Consider the following 27,284-nt stretch of genomic DNA (forward strand, 5'->3'; position numbering starts at 1 on the left):
GTCTCCGATGAAGAGGATGGAGCATAGAGTCATGCATGTGGCAGTGACTCAGAATCGGTACTTCTGTCATGACAGGATTTCTGTGTTTCCTTGCTTGGATGATGTTGAATGTCTACGTTGACATTTTGGTGCCAGAGATCTTCCACATTGGTAATTAATTACATCATTGCTTTGGCACTGATGACTGTGCACAGATAATGTATGTCTGCGCTGGGGACTCTATGTACCATTGCTTTGGCACTGGGGATTCTACACACCAATATTTCAGTGACGGCAACTGTGTGCATCCATTTTTTGGCACCAGTGAGTTTTCTTGGCTCTGCTTTTTCAGCTCCAACATCATAGGTCACTTCTATGAGCGGATAGTTCTCTGCTTTGAACTGGTTTAGCATTAAATCACTTCAGTTCAGGAAAGGCAGATTTCTTCAAGATTATGCTATGCTGTCAGCCTACCTGGCCAGGAGGTGATTTGGTGCAGGTCTTATTTTTGTTGCCTTACATGAGCTCGAGGATCATACTTTAGGCGGACCTTCCTGGAAATGAACACTCCTAGGAACATGCATCCGCAGGGGTCACAATTTGCCAAATCATGGTTTGGACCTAGGCATTTTAGACACAAGGATGGCAGGTCCAATATTGTGATCATATTGTTACAGTTTTAAATGGACTTCTGTCCTTTTTCTCCATAGATATCTTGAAAAAAATCACAGCGAAGCTGAAGGAAATTTCCAATCATTTGCTGACACAGGCGAAAATAGACTGAGGAGAGCAAAGCGGACTACGCATACTAAACACGTTGACTTGGCACTATCAGATGAGTCACCCATCTGTGTGGCTGTTCGAGATGCTTGTCCATAGAGAAAGAAAAATACAGCCTATGCATGGTCACTATTTCTTTTCTTGCAGAATAAACATCTCCTCTCTTCAAACTCCTCAGAACTAAAGTACTGGGCCTCTTAGTGAGAATTCTGAATTGAGCAACAAAGTCACAAGGGACATCCTGCTTAGGGGAGAAAAAGACTCCATCTGTACCTGGTCTACATAGATATATCTAGAACTGGGCTACTGTCTATTCGCCATACCAACCATTGGGCTGTCTTCCCTTGTCCCACAAAAGCATGTACAATGCTCAGATGCCTCTTACTTACAGCTTCCATTTGAGGATCCTGCTGGAAAAATAGGGTGGTGGTGATTCCAGGATCTCTGACGCCCTCCCAGTTCCTCAGACATAGTCCTGGCAGTTCTCACAACCTTCCAGAAAAAGTATATCAGAACCTCTCTAGGATCCTATTTCCCCTACTAAACTGAAGCATGTACAGTCTATCAGCAGATGTGGAAAGGATCATACCATTTCCCTGAGTTAGGGTGATGGATTTAAGATAAAATAATTTACAATTTTAAAGAAAAAACATGAATAAAGCCTCTGAATATGGAAATGATCAATCTAGAAATACCTGAATTTATATTCTGAATATTATAATTTATGTGCACTCAATACTATGAAACATCCAATGCTGACTTATGTATTTGAAACCAGACCAATATGCTAACCTGCATATAAATATATTTGCTGAAATTCACTGTATTTTTTGAGTGAAAAATGCAGTACTTTTGTATCTGAAGCAGTATTAGCACAAAGAGCCCCACAGAGAGGATTTACTATATTTTCACATACATCTTCTAGACACACTGCAGCATAATTACTGGTGGCTTTCAAAAGTAGCACAAATTTTATATAATTTTCTCCAGTATTTTGTCATGTGGTACAGATGTGTAGAACAAACCAGAATGCTCAGTGAAAGGAATAATGAGATATGCATAATGATTTTTAAAACTACTGTATGGACATAATCATTTGTAAATTTAGCCTTTTTCAAAAGCATCCTTACATAAAGCAGGGGGAAAAGATCACTCCCATAAACATATAAAGCACGGTTTAAGCCCAACATATCTGACCAATCAAAATTAGTGAACGCACTGCATCTCTCTGCAGTGAAGAGAAGCAACGAGGTAGGCTGTCATTCTGCAAAAGCAGCCCATAAGCTAGCTCTGCTCTAAGAAGCACCACTGATCCTTTTTAGAAAGACTGAATCTAAATGTTGTCTCTGGAGACAAGAAGCCTTCAGTATGTTAAATTACTTTCATTATGTATTTTCAGATGCTTATTGATTCCACAGTTGGAACAGTGAGAGAGACTGCAGCAGCCTCTAAAGCAGCACTACGTGTCCTATATGTTTGGAGTATGCTGAAACAATGGCACAGCACAATCACATCTTTCCACTAAGGTCATTTTCTGAAGAGATGTCCAGGACCCTCTTCCCCATGTACTCTGCAAACAAGTGAGCAAAATGAACCAATCAAAACTGGAAATGCTTCAGCTGCATCAAGAATATATCAAATGTTTAGCAGAGGTAAGATGTGTTCCTTATTTTGATGTGCAACTGCTTGCTAAATACAAGCAGAATTATTTGGAACAGATGTAAGAGTCAAATTATTTGTAAGCATGCTTATTTGACTATGTGATTTGCATGATGGTACACAGATTTTAATCAATATAATATTTTTAATATTAAATGTAAAAATATATTTTTTTAAAACATTGGATATTTTTGACCTTACAGAAAATATTAAGACTACATAAAATTTAGAATCTTTGTCTCGGTAAAAAAAAGGAAAAAAATCACTGTGCACTATAAGCAGTACTGCAAAAAACAAATGTATTTCATGCTACCACATGCATTACAAATACATTTAAGGGCTCTGATCTGCAATTCCCTACATACATATTGCTTTTTTTAGGGTGGATAATCTGTCTTTTTGGCTTTTACTTCTATAAAACAGAAAGCTCTACTATGTTTTAAACAAAACCTTACATGTAAACTATCACATTTGTAATATTAGCAATGTAGTTTGTGTCTGAAAGTACTTATTCGCTCTGCATTTATTCTAAGACACAAAAAAATAAAAGCAATATGTACAAATATTTGAAACTGTGTATTTATGTCCAGTAATGGGTAGCTGATATTCAGTAGAATTCAGCACAAAATTGAGAGGACATACAATGTTGTGTACAGAGTGCAAAGTACCTGCTTACAAGCCAGGTATGCAGACTGGGATTCATAGCAAATGGAAGCAAAATGTATTTGACAGAGACCGGAGCATTTAGCAAACTATATGGATTATATAACTTACTATTTTTAATACATGTGACCCTGTTAAAGTTTTTCTTTCACTCAAAATACTACTACCTAGTTATTACTTCCAGATCCAATAAACTCAAAATCTGTTGTAGATTATTATTGCAGAGGTTTAAAAGACATGGCACCAAGTAATGCATTTGTGAATAGTTTTACTGAACACTACTGTAAGCAGCAGCCTGACCTTTAACTTTTTAAAATTATAATAAAATAAGGACACATTTAATAGCGTTCATATGAAGGAGAGTACCGTCTAGGTATCTTTCTAGCTGTCTGATCCACAAACCGCAGGATGTACTCTACTTAAGAATTTATGTTCCTAAGACAGACAGGAAGTGGAACAAAGAAATATGGAGTAGGTCTGCATTGGTGCTGTGCATATAACACTTCATCACTACAATGCAAACAGAAGACAAGCACAATGGATCACGTTTTCATAGCAAAAAGCTTAATGCAATGGTTTCTGCCTGAAAACAAAATGGTGAGCATGTCTGAAATGAGATTTATAGTTTAGTACATGAATTGTGGAAACTATTGATTAATGAAAAAAAAAAAAAGTAAATTATGAATTTCTAAAAAGGAGAGAATACGTACTTCGCCAGCAACTGAATTATCATACTTCCTCTGCACTACATATTAAATTATTCATATCAGTTGTCATAATGACTAATGGAGATACATTTCTCTGAAATTTTTATGGTCCGTTATGTACCTTGTGCTAACGAAAAGAAACCAAATTAAATCACAGATGGTTTCTTTCAGAGCATATGAACTGAATTTTACAAATGTGTACCATTCTGTGTGACAAAGCCATCTCTCCAAAATAATAAACCAGCATGCTACAGAAACAAAGGTACCACTGTTACAGAAGGATCTCTAAATACACTTCAGAAGTCAGAAATCTGTCACCTCTATTTTTTATTTCGGCATATTAAGGATGATAAAGACATATCAATGCACAATGCAGAGAGGGTACAAACAACACTTCAAACATTTTTTCCCCGTTTCTATTACAAAATTAAATGCAAATTGGAAAGCAATGATCTTTAGAAATCTATCTAGCAATATAATCCCCTACTTAAAAATCTTTTCTGCTGAAGTGTTGTAACAAAAGAAAATACAAAATCTATGCAAGGTCTGAAACAGAACACAACTGTTGCCAGAGGAAAATGCACGTCAAAAATCTGACAGTGGCATCATGTATCAGTCCATGAAAAGCAGCTAGAATGAGTTGAAAGGCCCCGGAGGCAAGAGAAAACAGGTAGGTAGGTCATAAGTTGTATACACCCAACCTCTGCTTAACATTTACAAAAGAACAGAACACTGCTCTGGAGAAGATGCATTTTCTTAATTACCTTTCTCTATTTGACATTTGTTTTCATGTAACTGTAAGTCTAACTGATATGACAAAGACCTGATGTGTAATCGGTCTGTTCAGCATAAAATTTGGCACATTTCAAATTTTCCATTTTCACAAGATTTCAGTTAAATTATTCTTACAGTTAATACTATTACTTGTCTTAGCAGATCTGCTTCTAATCTCTTTCTGGCTTCTACCAATTCAAGAGAATTCAATTTATCAAGCAATACAGTTGGAACAGTTGTGAAAATACATTCACATGAATAAGTTCAAGTACAAAGAGAAAATCATAATAGCTTAAAGCTATGTACAAAATGTTGCATAAAGTCTCTATTAAGATTAGAAAGGACACTAAATTGTCTTCTTTCATAGAGGGCTGCTACCTTGTCAGTTAAAATTCTTCTGTGTGTATACCAGACAACACCTCCCATAACACAATTTTGAAATGTCAAACCTTCAGGTAGATTCTACAGATATGACCCAAATATCACATGCAGATCCTGTTAATTTTCATTACAGTGAAATCTCTTATTTAAAAACTACTGGGTTATAAATGCTAGTCTTTAGGTACAGATGACCTTATTGTGCATGTGTGCAGGCAAATAATTTGATACATCCACAGGTGGTCTAAATAACTAGGTATTTTTATTGACATATGATATTTAATGCATATGACTGAGAATAGTATACTTAAAGGTTTCCTGTTCTTAGCATCTACGTTATTTGAACTTACTACAACAAACTGCCCTGCCTTTATACTAAAAATATTCACATTTTTTAAAATACTTTTCAGTCATTTTCTTTCCATAGTCTCAAGCATTAATTATAATCTGTTTCATATCTTAATTTAGCAATTCATTGTTTGATAGATTCATTTTCAATGGATCTGTAATGCCGGCTGAAATAGATATACTAATGTCTTATTCACATGCTAAATTTCAGCTTGATGGTATTAATTATACAAAATAATGAATAAGTAAATATCTAGGATTTACATAGGTATGCAAAGTTTTTACCACTAACTCTCTCTCTCTTTCTATATATATATATATATATATATATATATACACATGCACATTAAATACCAATATCTATGCATATTTAAACACATGCATTATACACCATAGCAATAGCAGGCAATTTCAAAAGGTGTGGTCATGAGATGCAATCTCGAGAGTCAGGAGCTGACTTTCATGCCTTCAGCATATTCATGAGAAAAAACTGACATGAACAGATTCACTGTTATCTCTTTACTGAATTTCTCAAGTGGCTAGATCACATGATATAATACTTGAAAAATAAATCAGTTTGCTTTTACATGTCACACCTAGACCTATACTGTATTTCTATATACACTTATACTGTGAGATCACATCTTCTATACAAATGTCGTGGTATGCACATCATAAACTTGGGGTTTAGTAAAAAAGAGGGATATTCCCTTATGTTTATTACCAAAAACAATACATGCACATTTATTGAACATATGGTAACAGTCACAAAAACTCTGTGTCTGTTTTTGACCAAATCATCTGAACTGTTAAAACAGTGATATGAGAGGGAATGTAATGTTAACATTTTCTTTTACAGCTACTACAGATATTATACACATACATATACATGAATATCCCCATTAAAAAACAAACCATCTTCAATGTTACTTTCATGTATACAGAAGCCTGCTTATATCAATTCCTCAGAAGTTTGTAAAGAGCCATTTTATATAAAATATAATTTGGCAATAAATGAGGGAGTATTAGTTTTAATCTTCTTTTATGATATAAAAAAACCTATAAAACAGAATTAATTTCACGTTTCCTATTACGTCACAAAAAGCCCTTCATATAGGCCTCACACATGCAACTCCATGAACGGTATATTTTTCAGTGCCTTGCCATGAGTTTATTCTTCAAAAGCAACATACAATACAGAACTGGCAGCTCAGGCTCCCAGATTTAATTGTTGTACACATCAAAGTAATATAGTTTCACTAAAATGAAATACCATTTTTTTTTCTGAACAAAAACCTTATAAGAGTCAGTATTTAATGGTCATGCACTCTCTCTCACCTTCTAGGACTCAACCCAACTGCTCCAAGAGGATGTGTTTCCCTCCCATGCTGGGTGTCACTATGCAGTCTGAATCAAACATTACAGTCAGAGATGACATCAACACCAACATGTACCGACCACTCTCATATCCATTAAGTTTTCAAGTTACCCTCACTGGATTTCTCATGTTAGAAATTGTTTTAGGACTTGGCAGCAACCTCACCGTGTTGGTACTTTACTGCATGAAATCCAACCTAATCAATTCCGTCAGTAACATTATCACGATGAATCTTCATGTACTTGACGTAATAATTTGTATGGGATGTATTCCTCTAACCATAGTTATCCTATTACTTTCACTGGAGAGTAACACTGCTCTAATATGCTGCTTCCATGAGGCTTGTGTCTCCTTTGCCAGTGTCTCCACAGCAGTCAACGTTTTTGCTATCACTCTGGACCGCTATGACATCTCCGTGAAACCTGCAAACAGAATTCTAACAATGGGACGAGCTGTGATCTTAATGACATCAACATGGATTGTTTCTTTTCTTTCTTTCCTTATTCCCTTCATCGAGGTCAGCTTTTTCAGCTTTCAAACAGAGAATACTTGGGAAAACAAGACGCTTTTGTGTGTTAGTACAAATGAGTACCACACTGAACTTGGAATGTATTACCACCTTCTTGTACAGATTCCAATCTTTTTCTTGACTGTTATAGTAATGCTAATTACGTATACCAAAATACTTCAAGCTCTTAATATACGAATAGGCACAAGATTTTCAACTGGGCAGAAGAAAAAAGCTAGAAAGAAAAAGACAATTTCTTTGACTACACAGCATGAAACAACTGATGTTTCACAGAGCAGCGGAGGGAGAAACGTAGTGCTTGGTGTAAGGACTTCGGTTTCTGTAATCATTGCCCTGCGGCGGGCAGTGAAGAGACATCGTGAGCGTCGAGAAAGGCAGAAGAGGGTCTTCCGAATGTCCCTTTTGATTATTTCTACATTTCTTATTTGCTGGACGCCAATTTCTGTTTTAAATACTACAATTTTATGTTTGGGCCCAAGTGACGTTTTGGTAAAGCTGAGGTTGTGCTTTCTAGTCATGGCATATGGAACAACAATATTTCACCCTCTACTATACGCATTCACCCGACAAAAATTCCAAAAGGTCCTGAAAAGTAAAATGAAAAAAAGAGTGGTTTCAATTGTGGAAGCTGATCCGATGCCTAATAACGCTGTTATACACAATTCATGGATAGAACCCAAAAGAAACAAAAAGCTCAGTTATGCAGAAAATGAAACAAGGCAAAAGTGTTTAGCACCTCAGGTTGTCACTGACTAAGTTCCACTGCAATTTTCACCAAATCACTCAGAGGGTGAAAAAAACATGCTATGGAAAAACTATTGCCAAATAATGAAACTTTTTTTTTTTAGTACTGAGTACATTGTAAACTACAGTATATGTGTTGAATAGATGAAGCCTTGTATATTTCTTCATTACTTACTGTAAATGTTGCATGGCAGTTTGTTAAAGTACCTCATGTGTATATTTTTGTCAATATTCTCTCTACTAGCAGACATTCATGTATGTCTATTTTCTAAAAAAAAAAAAAAAATTAGTAATAAATAGCCTTAAAACATGATATACTTTTGAAATTTAGCAAGCAGTCATTTGACTGAAAACTTTATTATAAATGTTGTGAATATGAGACTATGGAGACTATGGAAACTGGGTGGCGGGGATTATAAAACTAAACTAAAAACAAACAGAACACTCAAGAAATTAGAGTAAAACATCTTTAGCAAGTGACATGTCCTGGAGATCCCTTTCTTTCATTTTGTTTTTTAAATGGGAAGAAACTGAGCCCAGAACTGGGACTTATATTTTAGTCCCGATCTGCTGGAGGTGCAGATGGCCAAAGCCTAAGGCTATGCAGCATTCTGAGACAGGCTCCCGAAGTGTCCTGGGTCGGTCAACCTGCTCTACTAGTCACCAAGTCTTCAGTGACTGGCTGCTGGGAAGAGTACAGAGATGAAGCTGTATGGCAAAAAAGATTGGAACAATTGAAAAGAGAATGGGTCTTTCTTTCCTGGAGTCCCTGTTTATATCTTATTTTACGAGCAAAGGAACATCTTAATGTAAAGAAAGATGAGAAGGTAAAGTGGCAGAGGCTTCCCAAACTTGTCTTGGTGAAAATTCAAAAGGGTTTCTAGCACGTCCACAATGAACATGCATTAGATAAATTTGCACTGGAGAACAAAATCTGTCAGTTTATCTCATGCATATTCATTGTGGATATCCTGAAAACACGACTGACTGTGGGGTCTGTAATTAAGTTTTAGGGGTGCAGGAACCTGTTTGCTACAGGACTCATCCAGTTCCCCTCCCGATCCTAAGTTCAGGGAAAGACAACGTGTTCTCCACAGAATTAGACTTTGTTTTTTTTAATCACATTTGGCAGGATTAGCATTTAGAAAACAACATGTTTCTAACATCCTGGCTACTAAGCACCAGTTTACTCTAAAGAAGGTTCTGTACCATGGGTGGTTTCAAACATGCCATAACGCTTAGCCTACCTAATATATTAATACTTATAACCAATTTATTTACCGCTGGTCCCAACTTCAGGCTATTTCCCTCTGTTTAGCTCTGAAGCAGGCTCTGGCTGGAGAACTGAAAAACCACCTGGGAAGGCGGCTTGCTTCCAGGTCTGGTACTGACAGAGCTGCCGGGCTGCTATCGGCTCCTCACCACCCCAGACTCCGTGCTACCATCTGACCACAGGCAGGACGCCTCCTCTCTCTGGTCTCCTGGCCACACCTCATCTTCTCCCTCCTCAATAGCAGGGGATGCTGGGCTGCTCTGGGTCCACCCCTTTTCTCCTTATTTGCCCTGTCTTTTAATTTCCAGCTGATAAATATGCATAAGCTTGGGCATAATCATGTAGTGGGTGGAAGGTCTTTGCCGCATTGCAGGTCTTTTCCACCTTCCCATTTTCTTCGGGGGGGGGGGGGAGGGGGGAGGGGGGAAGGGGTGTCCTGACCCATCTGGACCAAGGCTGTATGCCAGTATCAGCATTTTCGCCATTTCAGAATGCTCCCCCTTCATCCAGGGGTGGGGCACCCCTCTGAAACTCTGGCTGGTCCGTGGCTTCTGCTTATGAGCCAAAGTTGCTGCATTGTCCCTCTGCCTTGGTTTTATTTACACAGGAGCTTACAAACAGGCAGATCTTATAAGTATCCTTCAGTTCTGGTTTACAGTTCTCCTCTGGGCAAAGTTTCTTTTCTTTAGCTGCAAGAGTATTCTGGCCTATCAGCATACTGGTCCGCTTACTTCTTGGCATTTATGATTCATATTGGGTGTTTTCAGTGGTTAAACATGGGATATCTCCCTACAGGTCCCCAGAACAGGTTTGGAAAGCCATAGTATAAAGGCTACATAAAAACATGAGAAGAGCCATGCTGGGTCAGACCAATGGTTCATCAAGCCCAGCATCCTGTCTTTGACAGTGGCCAATCTGGATCAACCAGAGCCACCCCACAAATCCAAATGAGAAGATCCCTCTCACATGTAAGGAGGTGCTGACTGCTATGCCTGCCTATAATTGTTAAAGCACCTGCTTTCTAGGAACTTGTCCACAACTTGTTTTAAACACAGTAATATTATTAAACTTCATTACATTCTCCAGCAACAAATTCCAAGTTTAATTATGTTTTGACTGAAAAAAATATTTCCTTAAACTTGTTTTAAATCTATCATCAGTTAATTTTATGGAGTGTCCCCTAGGTCTGGTACTATCTGCAAGGGTAAATAACCATTCCCTATTAACCTGATCCACAACTCGTGATTTTAGAAGCCTCTTATATTGCCTCTCAGTCATTTCTTCTTCAAGTTGAAAAGCCTTAATCTGTTTAGTTTTTCGTCATAAGAGAGCTATTTTATCCCTTTTATGATTTGTCTTGCTCTTCTCTGTACCTTTTATAAATCTGCTATATCTTGTTTGAGGTGGGGTAATCAGAACTGCACACAATACTAAAGGAGGTTGCATCATAGATCCATACAGAGGTATTACAATATTCTCAGCTACTTTCTGAATAATTTATCAATCTTATAAACCACCTTCCTCAGCTAAATTGAGCTGCCCAAAGTGTTATGTTTTTTCTTTTTTAAATTTTTGTATAAAATCAATGAACAAATCTGAGTACATACTTTACAAAAAGACATTGCCGAACCAAATAGCAGCAAGGCCACTCACCAACTTGTATCCCAGATCACCATTCCCACATTTCAATCTTCAATAACCATTATCCACTGCACAGGGATTTCTAGGCCCTCCTATTCAGCTAATGGTCTATTTGCTGTTCTGACCACAACGGCATCAAGGTCCTTTTCCTGAGTTTTAATAGGGAACCCAGCACTATGTACATACGGTTAGGATTATTCTTCCCTATGTGCATCACTTTGCATTTGTCCACATGACATTTTATTTTATTTAGCTGCCCAATTCCCCAGGCTGATCCTCTAATTCCTCACAGTCTGCTTGTGTTTTAACTACTTTGAAAAATTTTGTGTCATCTGCAAATTCGATTATCTCACTTATTGCTGCCTTTTCCAGATTACTAATGAATAAGTTAAACAACACTGGTCCCAGTTCATATCACTGGAGCACTTTACTATTTACTCATTTCCATTGGAAAAACTACCCATGCAGTCCTACTTTTGATTCCTATCTTTTAAGAAGTCACCAATACACAACAGGACATTGCCTCCTATCACATGACATTTAATTCACAGAGATAAGGGACTATCAAATGCCTTCTAGAAATCAACTGATTCACTCTTATAACATTTTATTTATACCTTCAAAGAATCCTAATAGATTATTAAGGCACAATTTCTCAATATATGCTGGCTCTTCACCATTAAGCCATGTTTATCCAAATGACCAGTAATTGTGATCTGAACAACAGCTTCAACCATTTTAATCAGTGGCACAGTCAGACTCACTGTATTTGTTATGCAGTTAATTTCCATGCCCATCCTTCACCCTCCCCCTCAACGTTATCAATACCATAACTATTTTTAACAAACCTCTCCAGTTTCCTCCCCATATTAAAATCATGCCTCCCTTTTCCCACCCTTGTTTACAGAATAAGGATCCATGGCAGATTCACCAAAATATGCTGGCTCCACATTTTGCAATTTCACATCTTTTTTTTTTTTTTTAAACTGAAGGTGACCAAAATTTGGATTCCCAAGGGTGACAATTCCCTTGCTGCAGATTATAATAATGTAATTTCCACCTTAAAATAGTAGTGTTTAGAGACAAATATTTTGTGCATATTGGTGCTGGGCAAGGAAATGGAAATCCCCGTGGGTTTTAACCTGTGGGGGTGTGTCGTCCCCCCCACTGTATAATGTCTATCTGTGCAGGCTGGGAAATATTATTTAAAAATTTGGGCTATGCTATTTCACATATGCCGACTGCATTCAGCTGTTGGTACCTCTGGAAGCTATCAGAGGTCATAATTACAGATGTCTATGAATAAGTTAAAGGAAAAAAAAAAACAACCCTAGGTCTTATGACTGGGGTCTTCTCAGTTACCTCAGTTGAAGGTCCTTCCCACAGCTGATGCTACATTTTATCGGTTGCAATCAGAAGTACAGAAATTTAGGGGCCTGTGTTGAACTCGGTCATGACCTTTGAGGCTCATATTACTGATATATGAGGTGCATTTTAAAATTACACCTGAACCAACAGATGAGGCCATATTTGGGTCATACCCACTTGAGAACCAAACAGTCTCTAGCCTTAACACAATCTGTTGCTGTAAGATTTTGTTTTTTTGAGGTCTGTGAATTATATTTTGTCAGAGATAGGATCTTATCTTAGTTTTCCAGTTTGGTTTTGGTTTGAAGTAGCATAGGTTTTTTTTGGGGGGAGGGGTTCTTTTAAGATGGCAAGAGTTTCTGTTCAGTTTGGTTAGTTGTTTATTTTGCTTAGATTACATTGTTTTCCTTTTTGTCTTATTTTATATTTTATGTTTTTGTTAGCAGCTGCCCTATTTAGCAATGCTTGTTTCTCTCTATTTTGATTGTGTTGTTATATTTATAGTATTATATAGCTTTTTATTGTTTTATTTGGGTGGGGGGGGGTTATTAAGGTACAAATTGCCTTGTACAGTCTGGGCTGAAAATTAAGATATACACTTTGACAAATACTTTGTATTTAAGGTGGTCAGTTAATTGTGACATTCCAATGTTACAGTGCATTCAGATAGTATTCAGAACCCTTCACTTTTTCTACAGTTTGTTATGTTACAGCCTTATTCTAAAATGGATAATGTGCATATTTTTCCCTCCTCAGTATATGCACAATACCTCATAATGACAAAGCGAAATCAGGTTTGTAGAAATTTGTGCAAATTAATTTAAAAAACCTAAAATAGCACATTTACATTAGTATTCAGACCCTTTACTCAGTACTTTGTTGTGGCACCTTTTGCAGTGTTTACAGCCTCAAGTCTTCTTGGGTATGATACTACAATACACCTAGATTTGGGCACTTTCTCCCATTCTTCTCAGCCAATCCTCTCAAGCTCTGTTAGGTCAGATGGGGCTCCATCGATGCACAGCTATTTTCAGGTCTCTCCAGAGATGTTCAATCGGGTTCAAGTCTGGGCTCTGGCTGGGCCACTCAAGGACATTCACAAGCTTGTGCCAAAGCCACACCTGCATTGTCTTGGCTGTGTGCTTAGGGTTGTTGTCCTGTTGGAAGGTGAATCGTCGCCGCGGTCTGAGGTCCAGAGTGCTCTGGAGCAGGCTTTCATCAAGGATCTCTCTGTACTTTGCTCGGTTCATCTTTCCCTCAAGCCTGAAAAGTCTTCCAGTTCCTGCAGCTGAAACACATCCCCACAGCATGATGCTGCCATCACCATAGGGATGGTGGTTTGCTAAGTGATGACTGGTGCCTGGTTGCCCCCAGACATGACACTTGTATTCAGGTCAGAGTTCAATCTTGGTTTCATCAGGCCAGAGAATCTTGTTTCTCATGCTCTGAAAGTCCTTTAAGGGCCTTTTAGCAAACTCCAAGCAGGTTGTCATGTGCCTTTTACTGAGGAGTGGCTGCTATCTGGTTACTCTACTATAAAAGCCTGATTGGTGGAGTGCTGCAGAGATTGTTGTCCTTCTGGAAGGTTTTCCCATCGATCTCCACAGCGGAACTGTGGAGCTCTGTCACTGCTGTATTTGGGCGGGTGGGCAGCTCTATGAAAAGTCCTGGTGGTTCCATACGTCTTCCATTTAAGAATGATGGATGCCACTGTGCTGCAGCAATTTTTTGTACCCTTCCCCAGATCTGTGCCTTGACACAATCCTGTCCCGGAAGTCTACAGACAATTCCTTCAACTTCATAGCTTTCATTTTGCACTGATATGGCACTGTTAATTGTGGGACCTTATAAAGACAGGTGTGCGCCTTTACAAATCCTGTGCAATCAATTGAATTTACCACAGATGGACTCCAACCAAGTTAGAGAAACATCTCAAGGATGATCAATGGAAATAGGATGCACCTGAGCTCAACGCTGAGTGTTATAGCAAAGGCTATGAATCCTTTGTAAATATATTTCAGGGTTTTTTTTGTTTTTTTTTAATTAATTGGCAAACATTTCTACAAACCTGATTTCATTTTGTCATTATGGGATATTGTGTGCAGATTAAGGAGGAAAAAATGCATATTATCCATTTCAGAATAAGGCTGTAACATAACAAAATGTGGAAAAAGTGAAGGGATCCGTGAATGCACTGTATAATGCAGAATGGAGTTTTCTATTGGGAGAAGACAAAAATGGCAATTGTCATCAACATTTATGTTTACGGTATGCCAATCTGGACAGCATTACAATCTGACCTATGCAGCATGTGGTTCTCAATGTTTGCAGGATTGCTATATCTGAACAATTCAGGATTTTGCAGACACATTCTGCACAGAATCAGAAAGATGTCTTATGAGCATAGTGTACTCACTCGTTTTTCTTCTAATTAAAATCTAGAATTATTCTAGAATAAAAGCCATGATTTGCGCAGGCCCAATGGCTCAGAGTCAAGTACTATCACAAAAAAAAGGGAAAACAATGTGAATACTTAGAAGAGTTGCCCACTTATAAAGTTGTGAGTTTAATCATAGAATTATTGTATTGGGTTTTTTTTTATATTTTTTGATTTTGAAGTTACTGTTTTACATTTCAATGTGAATTTTTTGTGTGTGTATATATATATATATATATATATATATATATATACACATATACAAAAAAATTGATATATATATATGATGAATGAACCGCATCAGCAAGCCAGGCAGCGTATCTCCTGTGGCTACCGAGATCGCTCGGTCTTTTCAATCATTTGTGGTGCATTCTATTTGCGGTCCATTCTTAAGATGAAACTTCTCACATTTGCAGTAATATAAACCATATCAAATTAAATAGGCTCTCTATACAAACATGCATTTAAAAACGCGAGTGACGGATGTTCAATTCAAGACACATTGAAATTCCAAGATCTCAGCAGGAATTCAATGGGCTCAACAACGGCCGAAGTTTCACTAGCAAGCTTCTTCAGGAACCAAACTTCTCGAAATTCAAATGTGTCAGAAGACAAACAATGTCTGTAATAAATCCGACTCTCACAAGAAACAAGGACAATAAGTCTCCAGAGCTCTGTTCGTTTTGAAAACAAGTGGGAGACCTTTTGGTCCCAAGTTCAACATTTGACAGTACCTGGAAAATGTATTAGAAGATTTTGATCACAGGCTCTGGAGACTTATTGTCCCTGTTTCTTGTGAGAGTCGGATTTATTATAGACATTGTTTGTCTTCTGACACATTTGAATTTCGAGAAGTTTGGCTCCTGAAGAAGCTTGCTAGTGAAACTTCGGCCGATGTTGAGCCCATTGAATTCCTGCTGAGATCTTGGAATTTCAACGTGTCTTAAACTGACATTCATCACTCGCGTTTTTAAACGCATGTTTGTACAGAGAGCCTATTTAATTCAATATGGTTTATATTACTGCAAATGTAAGAAGTTTCATCTTAAGAATGGACCGCAAATATATACACACACACACACAAAATTCACATTGAAATGTAAAACACAGTAACGTCAAAATATAAAAAAATATAAAAAAAACCAATACAATAATTCTATGATTAAACTCACAACTTTCTAAGTGGGCAACTCTTCTAAGTATTCACATTGTTTTCCCTTTTTTTTTGTGATAGTATATTTTGTGGGATTTCTTCGCTCTTTTTTTGTTCTTTCAGAGTCAAGTACTACATGCTGCCATATGGAGGGTCCTGAGTTTAATTCCTGGATCAAGCATTCTATACCCTGGATTGACTGGGTCTAGAGATGCTAGAGAAGAGCTATTCACAGTCCCTGGCAGGAGGGAGCTCTGACTATTGTTAAAGACGATACCTAGTGCCTGGATTTAGAGCCCATGATACAGGGTTATGGAAGGAACACTGATGCATGGCTCCCACCATCAAGATCATTGCTGTAATAGCCTGACAAAGAAAAGTGGGAGGATTTATTTAAAAAGGGGAAAAATCCTGGGGTAGCTGTGAATGAAGGCTCATGGAGTCAGAATCTCAGCCCTGGTTCCAATTAAACCAGGAGAAGACTGATGAGAGGAATACTGGGCAAAAAAAAAGAGCCATGATTTTATGTGAGGAATTAAGAAAAAACACACCACGGGACAACCAAAAATAATATGCAAATTCCAACATATTATGAAAATGAATTTTAAATAAGTTGTCCTACCAACATAGAGCCTTATTCAATAAAAAATTTTTGTCTTTAGTACTGAATGGTGAAAAGTCATTTTTTGAACAAGGCTATAGTCTTTAAAATAAACTAAGGTGCAGCAAGTCTGATGTTTTAATAATACAGATATTCTTAAAATTGTCACTGCCAGTTTCTTATTTCTCTTGTTAAACTTTTTACATTACAGATGGTTATACCCCTTAGCTACAATTTCAGTTTTGCAATGATGGCTCTGTGGATTGTGCCATCCAACAAAACTGGTATTTCTTGCTCCACCACCCTCTTGGGTTTGAAGGATCATAAACCACCAGACTTCTTGCCAAGGGAGTGTAAAACAAATACAGCAAGTTGCTTACAGTAAACAGTGTTCTCTGTAGACAGCAGGATAAATTAGCCATGACATGTGGGTGACATCAACCGGCAGCACTGAAAGGACCCTTCTTCTCTAAGCTCCTAGAGCTTTTTCTCTACTGAGCATATGGGAATTCCCAGATTCGGGTTGTCCTGTAAGCCCCCTCAGCCAGTTATAGAGCTAAATCTAGCTCCAGGTAGGAAGACAGGTATTTAGCATAGTTAATTCTTTCTACTGTCTACAGAGAACACAGTTTATGATAAGCAAACTTGCTTTCTCCATCGACAAGCAGGGCTGAATTAACCATGTGGGAGTCCCAAACTGAGATTTGAAGCAGAGTAGTTACTGAATAAGCAACCTATAACCCACCGTGGAAAGAAGAATACTGGGTGAACAGGCTATGCAAAACTACTTGTCCGAATCTGTCACTCTTTGAGACATTGTCCAGATAGTAATGGGGCTCAAAAGTGTATATCGATAACCATGCTGCAGTTTTGCAGATGTTTTCAAGAGGTACAGCTCATAGATGAGTCACTGATGCAGGTATGGCTCTAACCTGATGAGCCTTGATGATGTCTGCAAAGGCCTGCTAGTATATAACAATATGTGATATAGTCTGCTAGCTATTTGGACAATAGATGTTTGGCCACGGCTATGGCTAATCTGTTAGGATCGTAAGAGATGAACAGTTGCAAAGCCTGATGTGGTTGAGTTCTTCTTTTGTAATAAACCAAAGCTCTTTTACAGTCTAAGATACGAAGGGTCTTCTCACCTTCATGCTTGTGTGGCCTCGGGAAAAACGTAGATAACACAATGGCTTGATTAATATGAAAAATACTACTTTTAGTAGAAACTTTGGGTGGGTGCAGAGTACCACCCTATTGTGGAAGAACTGAAAATAAGGAAGATAATGAACCAAAGCCTGAAACGGACTGACTCTTCTGCCTATGTCGGTTACATGGAATATTACATTCCATGTTAGAAATCTGAAAGAACCAGACTCCAACGGTTCAAATGGCAGCTTCATCAGTTGTGCCAGAGCCATGTTTAGGTCCCATGGAATAGGTGGTTTTACAACTGGAGGTTTAGTATACCATCAGGCTGATGCAATATGGATGCGCTAAAAACAGGAGTCCAAACTAGGCACCCGTCTTCCTAACACATGCCCATCCACTTCTCCTGGGCACATGATGTGGCCTGCACAGTGTTAAAAAGGATGCACTAGGGGAAACTGTGCATCCCTAGTGTATCCTTGGCATTGGGCACCCAGGAGATGGGGCTTTGAGAACAACCATGGGTTAGGAAAATGTACGCTCAATTAATGAGTGTACGTTTTCTGAACTCGCACACATCCATGGTTAGGGAAACGGGCGCTGGCATATTCAGCGTCCGTTTTCCTAACCTGACTGCTGTCAAGACTATTTTTTTTTTTCAGGTTCCTCCTACTTAGTCGTGCAGTGATATTAAGTCGGAGAAATCACAGAAAAGCGGGTTAGTGAAACTACATGAATTGCAGCCGCCATATGGCCCGGAATAACCAGTACTTCCCTGGTCGTTGAATGATACATGTTCAACAATCTATACACAAGTGACCTGAGAGTGTTTACTTAGTCCAATAGAAGGAAAGCGCTCTCTTGCAGGGAATTTATGCATGTTCCAATGAATTTGATTTTGTGGGAGGGAATTAGAGTCAATTTTTTTTTTTTAAGTAATCAGAAATCCTAATGACTGTAAGAAATAAATTGACTTTTGCAGGGTGGTTAATATACTTTGCAGTGAATTCGCTGTTACATGCCAGATATCCAGGTAAGGGAAGACTCGGATGCCATGTCATCGCAGATACACTGCTACTACAACCAGGCACTTGAGGAAGGCCCTCAGTGCTGCTGATAAGCCAAAGGAGAGTTCTCAGTAATAACAACGTACACATCCACCGAGGGAATTCATTTTGAATTTCTCCCAGAGTATGCTTGTTCAGTCTTCTTAAATCTAGGATGGGTCTCAATTCCCAGGATTTCTTACATTTACATTTATTTGGATTTATAAATCGCTTAACACTGTTTTGTTTACTGCCTAGGCAGTAAACAAAATTATATACATAATATAATAAAATTAATACACATAAGACAGCATAAAATCACCAACACTAAATGACAAGACAATTAAAAATGATGTAAAATAAAAATGTTTAAAAATTTACAAAAAAAAAAAAATGGAATTAAATAAATGGCAAAACAAAAAAATGTTATGCAAAATATCGAGATAAAATCAATAAGCTAAATGAAATAAAAAAAGTCTTGATTTGTTTTCTGAAATTGTTAAGTGAATCACATTGTCTGATATCAATAGGAAAGGAATTCCATAAAGTTTGTGCTGCAGTGGAGAAAGTGCACTCATGAGTGATGTGAAGCCTAGCTAATTTAGGAGATGGAATTTCCAGTAAACCTCTTTGTGAGGAGCGCAGAGTCTAGTAAGTCGATAGAATTTGAGAATTGCATTGGGCCAGTGACAGGTTTGGACATTGAGGAGTTGATGTATGAGCATTCCAAGTTTGTATTTAATACGCTCAATTTAATTCAACTAAGATTGGAGTAATGTGTTCATGTCGTTTTATGCCAGCAAGATAAGGAAATAGAAAGAGTAGAACCCTTAGCCATGGTGATGGGAAGGAACAGATCCTATCACCTACAATTTAGGGAGCAACTTCTCCTCCAGGCAGAATTGTGTTGAATGAGCCAGGTCCAGATTGAAGGCTGAGCGATGAGGAAGCATGAAAAACCAGGAAAATGCAAGCAGTATCACAATCTTGAGGACTCTGTGATCTTTGATGATCATGCACCACTCTTCCAGGTGGTGTTGAATTCTTCCCCCCTACTGAAGAGAATGGTTACTGGGTTTGAAAGGTGGTCAAATGCTTAGTCCAGGCTTGGGCTGGACTTGCTATGTTGTTTTTGGTTGACAGCACTCATGTTGCCTAGCATGAGTCAGACGTTGTTGCTACTGTAGAAGTGGAAGTGGGATCCAGTAACATTGAAACTGCTGGAAAGGGTTCTCTAGAAATATGGTTTTTTAAAAGCATAGAAAGTGCGCCTTGTAGAAGGCTTTAGTTCCAATGCCATAGAGAGGAACTGGGCCAACACACGTTCCTTTAATTGAGCCACTAAGACTCTAGGCTTTTCTCTGAAAAGGTAATCACCCATGGAGGGAACATCTTCCAACTTGTCGTGGACATCATTGCCCAGGCTGCTGGCTTTTAACCAAGCCATGCAACGTGCTCCAATAGAAGCTGATGAGGAGCATAAAAGAATTAAATAATATGGATATACATTCTTCGACATCCAAGAATCGCTGAGCATATGTGGATCTGCCTTCATCTGGGAGAAAAGGATTTAGTTTTTGTATGCAATTGTGTACATGTTGAAGCATGTAGAATTGGTGGGCAGAAATCCATGCATTAAGTATGGAGCTTTGGAATATCTTTTTATCAAAATTATCTAGTACCCTGGGATCTTTCCCTGGTGGAGTATTCAAGTAGAATTCTTTGTTCTTTTAAGAACTAATTCTACAACAACTGATTCATATGGTAGCTGTACTATTCCAAACCCTGGGGACATCTGTACCCTATATTTGAGGTCTAGTTTCATTTGAGCAAAGACATAGGGTTTTCCTACATTCTTGTTTGTAATTCTTTCAGGATTACATGGACTGGAATGGCTGTTGGTTCTGCTGGTGTTTTTAAAATTTGGAGGTGGACCAAGATTTTTCCAAGAGGACCTTAGTCCTTATATACATTAACTCGGAATGCTTTCCTCACCTTGTCCAGAAATCTGTAGTAAGAGAGGTCTTCCAGTGGAGAAGAGTGTGTTCTGAAGGCTCTGAAAGAGTTGGAGGATATCCCTGTTTAACCCTCCTCAGAGCCTAGTGGTGAGGGAACACTAATCCAGAACTCCAATGATAAAGAAGGTGACTGAGCAGGGGTCCTTGGTTGCCTCAGAGAGGTATATTATTCGGTGTACATCCTCTGATTGGATGGACTCCACTGCAAGGGAGAGTTGTGGGCTAGAACCATCTCGCAGGGCTTCTGATGGAGTATTCCTATGTAATGGAGGTACTGGGACTCCTCCTTGAGGTAGTAAACCGATATTCTGGATAGGACAAGTTGGAAGGTACCCTTCCTTATCTTTAGCTGCTAGGGAGATAAAATCCTTCACCAGCTCCGCCACCTGATCATACCCTCTTGTCCTGGCAGGGATGGTTGAACATCTTCTTCTGAACTGAATTTTGCACATTCTCTGGATTCTGCATAATTTGTATTGAAGGCCAATTAGATGTGTGAGGTACCTGACAGCAAATGGGGTCTGGCGTCTCCAGACATAGCCCTTGTTCTATCAAATTTGTTGATGTAAATATTCTAGTAAATTGTGGGGGCAAGTCAATCATCCCCCTCTGCCCCTGACAAAACTCTTGGCAGATCAACATACAACTACATTGGACGCACTGTAGCATGATGCATCAATGATGCATCATGCTACAGTACTTGCCAGGTTCTTATTGCCTGGATTGGCCACTGTTGGAAACAGGATGCTGGGCTTGATGGACCCTTGGTCTGACCCAGTATGGCATGTTCTTATGGAGCAGCCTGTTCAGATGGTCTAATGGCCAATGTTGTTGAGGCTCGATGCATCGACTGTGTTGAGGACTTATACATGCTGGCACCAACGCACCATGTGTTGAGGGTTGATGAAGCAGAGAATAGTGCATCAGAATGCACTGACTGTGCTGAGACTCTGTTTTTCAGTGCCAGCTGCACGGGCTCCCTTGCTGAGTAGTGTTTCTTTTTCTTTGACGCATTCCATGCCTTTTTATGTTGATTTACCCCCATGATTTGGCTTGCTCTGCCAAAGGAGGAGATAATTTTGAGGAGCTCTTGCTCAATTCGATACCAGGGAAGCGGATGAGGCTGCACTCCAGGAAGAGGAAAGGCCAACACAGTTCTTCCATTTTCCAGGAGGCCTGCTGTGCAACCTAACCATGTCCTGGTTCCACCTGCTATTATGGCTCCCCACAAGCAGATGCCTCCAGCAAGCTCTGATCCCAGCTATCTGAGCCACCTCCTCACTGACCACCTGACTCAGCAGTTCATGCACTACTTAAGCAAGTGTGTCCAGTCCGTCAATGCCTCATCATTGAATCACTTTGGCTCCCTGACCTAGCCACCTTGTTCTTACTTTCTTGTCTTGTCTTGCAGTCTATCCAGGTCTCCTGCCTTGCCCTGTGGCCTCTCGGTCTCCTGCCTTGCCCTGTGGTCTCTCTTGACTGCCTGTTTCATTCTGTGGCCTCCCAGGTCTTCTTGACTTGTTCTCTGGCCTCCCGGGCTTCCTTACATTGCTATCTGTCTCCCTATGCCTCTCTGCCTTACCATACAGCCTCTGGGCCTGCTAGGTTCTCATACCCAACCTTGTGCCCAGTTGGGCTTCCTTGTTCACTGTTTTCAGTTCTGTCTAGTCCAGTCCTGTTCTTGTCCTGTCCATGTTCTGTCTTGTGCCACCCTGTCTGGTTCCTTGTCTAATTCCCTGTCCTTGCCCTTGTCCCTGACACAGCTTGAGCCTGTATATAGTCCCCAGCCTGAGCCTATATATATTCAGTTCCCAGCCTGAGCCAGTATTCAACCTTGTCTGTCTCCAGCTTCTGCCATGCCCTTAATATCAGCTTAGCCTCCAGCCTCGTTTGTATCCAGTCTTGCCGAGCCCCAGCACTAGCCCAGCTTCCAGCCGTGATCAGCCATGTTGTTCTCCAGGAGACAAGCCCTTCTGCCCCAGAATCCCAGGGCTCAATCTGCGGGGGAGGGGGCTTGGCTAGGCAGAAGACCAGCACTCATCCAGCCTTACAGTTCTGTACAGCTCCTATTGGCCCTCAACCTTTAGGAATGCAGGGACATCAGATCACAACAATAACAATTAGACTGATCGTGATTTGGTCCATGACAGTGGTAACAAAGGTCATGTCTGTTGGTAATGGACATTTTCCTACCAAATACATATTCTTTACAGTGGACTTTTTCTTGTCGGACATCTTGAAGAAAAAAGTTATGACAGAAAATTGAAGAAAAAATTACAGAGAAATAGGGTACATGTCCTTGCTGGTGCTTGGACAAAATCAGACTGAGGGGGCTCACATGACAATTCCAGCACATGCTCAGCAGAGCAAAAGCTCTACAAGCTTCGAGAAAAGGGTCCATTCAGTGCCACCAGATGATGTCACCCACATCATGGATAATTCAACCCTGCTTGTTGATGGAGAAACAGATCATTTTGGAGAGATAGTCATGGCTAATATACAGAATTGTTAAAAATTATTTAACAGTTTAAAGCATCAGAAAATAGTTATTGCAAATTTGACTATAAAAGAGTAACTAACGTCTTACAATACTGTCTCCATGTGATGGGGTTGCTGCTTGAAATGCAGGGGATGTATGAAAAAGAAAAGGCCTAAGAGTGAATACTTTCATTAGCCAAAGACAAGACGACAAGAAAATAGTTTGGAATTGCAAGTTAATCCTCATTTCATAAATAAACAAAACCTGGCAATAACCTTTTACAACTACACTGTAGGTGATCATTACAAATTTCTGTATGTAGCAAAAATGATATCCTTGCAATCAACTTGACATTCCTGCCCAAGCTATTCAATAATAGCACAATTCTGTGCTTGAGGCATTCTAATAATTTTTCTGGTCTTGACTCATGAGGTCAAACACTAGATAACTATAAGAGTTTGTGAATCTGGCAGAAAAGGAAGAGTACTAGGAAGAATAGTTTCTGTTACAAAGAAAAATCTTTAATAATCTACCATGACAGGAAATGAAAAATGGAAAAAAAAACACAAACACTCCCACAATAGAGACCCGTACTTTTTCCATAACTGTTAACCCTCTGCTTGCTTCAGGTGCTATCCTAGACAAACTTAAAATTCTCAACTCAAAAAAACAATAGAAAAAAAAATCTAAAATATTTTTCCAGTTCAAATAAAAAAAAAATGTATTCTAACTATTTTAATTTTGTTTAGTTTACTTTAATTTTGCGCTGTCATTTTGTAAGTTTACACCAAGTCAAGCTCAGATAGAGGAGTACTGCAAAACACCCACTGAATAAATATCCAAGAAGAAAACTCCTAAGTCAGTGATTCAAATTTGAAAAATTTAGATACTTAGTTCTACCAGAAGGAAATAATTTATAAAAAGAGATTAACCCTGTTCATAGTGCCCGGATCACAAAACCTTTCAGGTAAATTTTTAACATCGCAAACAGAAGATTGATTTTAGAGGAAGTGCTATTGGCTGGCCTACCAGCTATGTAGAAAGCTGAATCATTGTACAAGTTACAAAATTGAGAATATCATAATGCCTTTGCATAGATCCATGGTGTGACTGTTTAGTATTATGTGCAGTTCTAGTCGGCCCATCTCAAAGTTAGAGTAGACATAGAAACGGTACAGAAAAGGCCAATGAAAATGATAAAAGGGATGGAAAAGTTCCCTTATGGAGAAAGGCTAAACAGATTAAGGCTCTTTACTGTTAGCGCTGTGGACCCTTGAGCTCACACGAGGCCTGGAACCACCACTGAGGGACCGCCCCCCAGTGGAGCTCGTAGCCAGTTAAGGACCAGGAGACCCGACTGGGGCATCACCTATACCAACCCACATTCCCCTCAGGTTGAGCCCTTGGGTACCGAGGCCGGCAGGACTTAGGCGAGGGTCTCCTGGCATAGAGAAGTCCACGAGAGGAAGCAGAGTCTGGGAGTCTGGTCAAGGCTGGCAGAGGTCCGAAGAAACTATTACAGTCCAAGAGTCAGGGCAGGCAGCGAACCATCAGCACGAGGAACCAAGCCGAAGGTCGGGGCAGGCAGTGGACGAGCAGGAACCAGGAACGAGCCAAGAATCAGGGTGGGCAGCAGACAGCAGAATCAGGAAACCAGGCTGAAGTCAAAACCAAGAAGTCAATCCGAGGGGCAAGGATCCAGGAGAAGAAAGAGATGAAACTACAGGCACAGGAACAGGCGGGAACTCAGGATCAGGAACTGGAACAGACAGGAACTCTGGAACACAGGAATGCAGCAACAACACACTCCGAGGAGCAAGACCTGTTGCCAAGGCAAGGAACAGTGCACTGAGCTGGGCTTATATAACCCTGGAAGATGACATTATCATTGGGGGCCGGGCTGAGGTTTCCCGCCACAGCCCCTTTAAGAAGGGGCAAATGCCGCACAAGCGTCTAGAGGGGTAGGCGCAAGGAGAAAGCCGGCAGCGTCTGTCATGTGGGAGGAATGTCGCGGCAGGGCCTAGGAGCCACGGAGGAGGACTGAAGCCGGCGCCTGCCGGGAGAGGTAAGGGAGCTTGGCTGCGGTGACCCATGGCCGAGATTCCCAACATTTACCTTGGAAAAGAGATGACAGAGGAGATATGATTGATTTTATAAAATCATGCGTGGGGGGGAATGGGTAAATAGGGAACGTTTATTTACCCTGTCAAAACACTAGAACTAGAGATACTCCATGAACCTAGCAACTGCAGATTTAAAACAAATATCTGAAGTATTATTTCACTCGGCGCACAATCAAGCCATGTATCTGTTGCCAGAGGATATGGTCAAGGCAACTAACATAGTGGGGTTCAAAAGAGGATTGGAAAAGCTTGTGAAGGGGAAGTCCATAAATGTTTGATTCTAACAAACAGGCCGATACAGTACAGTGCGATCCAACGGAGCGCACTGTTAAACTGCCCTTGGACGCGCGTTTTCCCTTACCTCTAATTCAGTAAGGGGCGGAAAACACACGTCCAACCCGCGGCACCTAATAGCGCCCTCAACATGCAAATGCATGTTGATGGCCCTATAAGGTATGCGCACGGGATACAGTAAGTAAAATGTGCAGCCAAGCCGCACATTTTACTCTAAGAAATTAGCGCCTACCCAAAGGTAGACGCTAGTTTCTGCCGGCACCGGGAAAGTGCACAGAAAAGCAGTAAAAACTGCTTTTCTGTGCACCCTCCGACTTAATATCACGGCGATATTAAGTCGGAGGTTCTGAAGGGTAAAAAAAAGTAAAAAAAAGAAAAAAAAAAAAGTTAAATTGGGCTGGCGGCTGTCGGGCCGAAAACCGGATGCTCAATTTTGCCGTTGACCGGTTTCCGAGCCCGTGGCTGTCAGCGGGCTCGAGAACAGACGCTGGCAAAATTGAGCGTCGGCTGTCAAACCCGCTGACAGCCGCTGCTCCGGGTCAAAAGGAGGCGCTAGGGACACGCTAGTGTCCCTAGCGCCTCTTTTTGCGCGTTTCTACCGCACCACCTAATTTACATACTGAATCGCGCGCACCGGCGAGTGGCCAGTGCATGTGCCGGGAGAGCGGGCGTTCGTCTGCTCTCCCGCGTTTTTACTGAATTGGCCCGTAAGTTTGTGAACTATCATCTATTTACCCAGCCAAGTTCAGCATTCACCCTGTTTAATGTATTTCCCTTCTGTCACACGTTACATGTAAACTGATATGATGTTTCGACAAATACCAGCATAAGAAAACTTTAGATAAATAAATAAATATATATATTAGACTTGGGAAAACCAGCATTTATCCCTGAGAATGAAATACAGGAAATAGATCAACTATTGGGGATCTGCCGGGCATTTGTGACCCAGACTGGCCAATGTCAGACAAAATGCTGGGCTTGATGGACCTTGGTCTGACCCAGCATGGCACTTCTTATGTTCTTAATCCACACTTGTAGAATGTACTGAATATTCCATATATCCTAGTTTAATGGCCTTCTCCCATAAGAACATAAGAAATTTCATACTGGGTCAGACCAAGGGTCCATCCAGCCCAGCATCCTGTTTCCAACAGTGGCCAATCCAGGCTAAAAGTACCTGGCAAGTACCCAAACACTAAGAAGATCCCATGCTACTGGTGCCAGTAATAGCAGTGGCTATGCCCTAAGTCAACTTGATTAATAGCAGTTAATAGACTTCTCCTCTAAGAACTTATCCATTTTATAACTGTGCACATAGGCGTAAAGTCAATGATGGTAACTTTTAAACCAGCATGTGGGCGCATGCATATTCGTTGGCCCACGCCCAGGGATACGGTCATTTTATACCATAACCGAATATATGCATACATCTTATGAAATAGCCTGGCCGCGCACACATGTACATGCAATTTTAAGTGGTCGCGTGCCTATGTGCACAAGTACTGCTTCTACCGCATAAATGGCGCACCGACACCATTTTCCCAGGTTCAACCAGGTAAGGGATAGCCTCCCTTCTCACCCCATTAGCTCTGATCTTTAAAATCTTGCTGACCTACCTAGAAGTTTTTGTTTTACAACTTACAACTCATCCATAGCAGAAGTAAAGTTATGTGGCGGGGACACTGGCGCACGCCTGTGTGCATATTTACTCGCTAATTTCAAATTCAAATCCAGGAACGCCCATGCTCTCCCCAGACCAC

General features: G+C 40.0%; 2 protein-coding genes across 2 annotated transcripts in view; one reads left to right on the top strand and one right to left on the bottom strand.

Moving 5' to 3' along the window:
* COG5 (component of oligomeric golgi complex 5) overlaps positions 1–27,284 on the bottom strand; it is a 585,636-nt gene that overhangs the window by 436,206 nt on the left and 122,146 nt on the right.
* Positions 6,650–8,013, top strand: GPR22 (G protein-coupled receptor 22). The gene has a single exon (XM_029616909.1). It carries the CDS (start codon positions 6,659–6,661, stop codon positions 7,949–7,951), a length of 1,293 nt encoding a protein of 430 aa, XP_029472769.1. The 5' UTR covers positions 6,650–6,658; the 3' UTR covers positions 7,952–8,013.

This window comes from Rhinatrema bivittatum, chromosome 9 (genome assembly GCF_901001135.1).
Source record: "Rhinatrema bivittatum chromosome 9, aRhiBiv1.1, whole genome shotgun sequence".
In the NCBI taxonomy this organism is placed as follows: Eukaryota; Metazoa; Chordata; class Amphibia; order Gymnophiona; family Rhinatrematidae; genus Rhinatrema; species Rhinatrema bivittatum.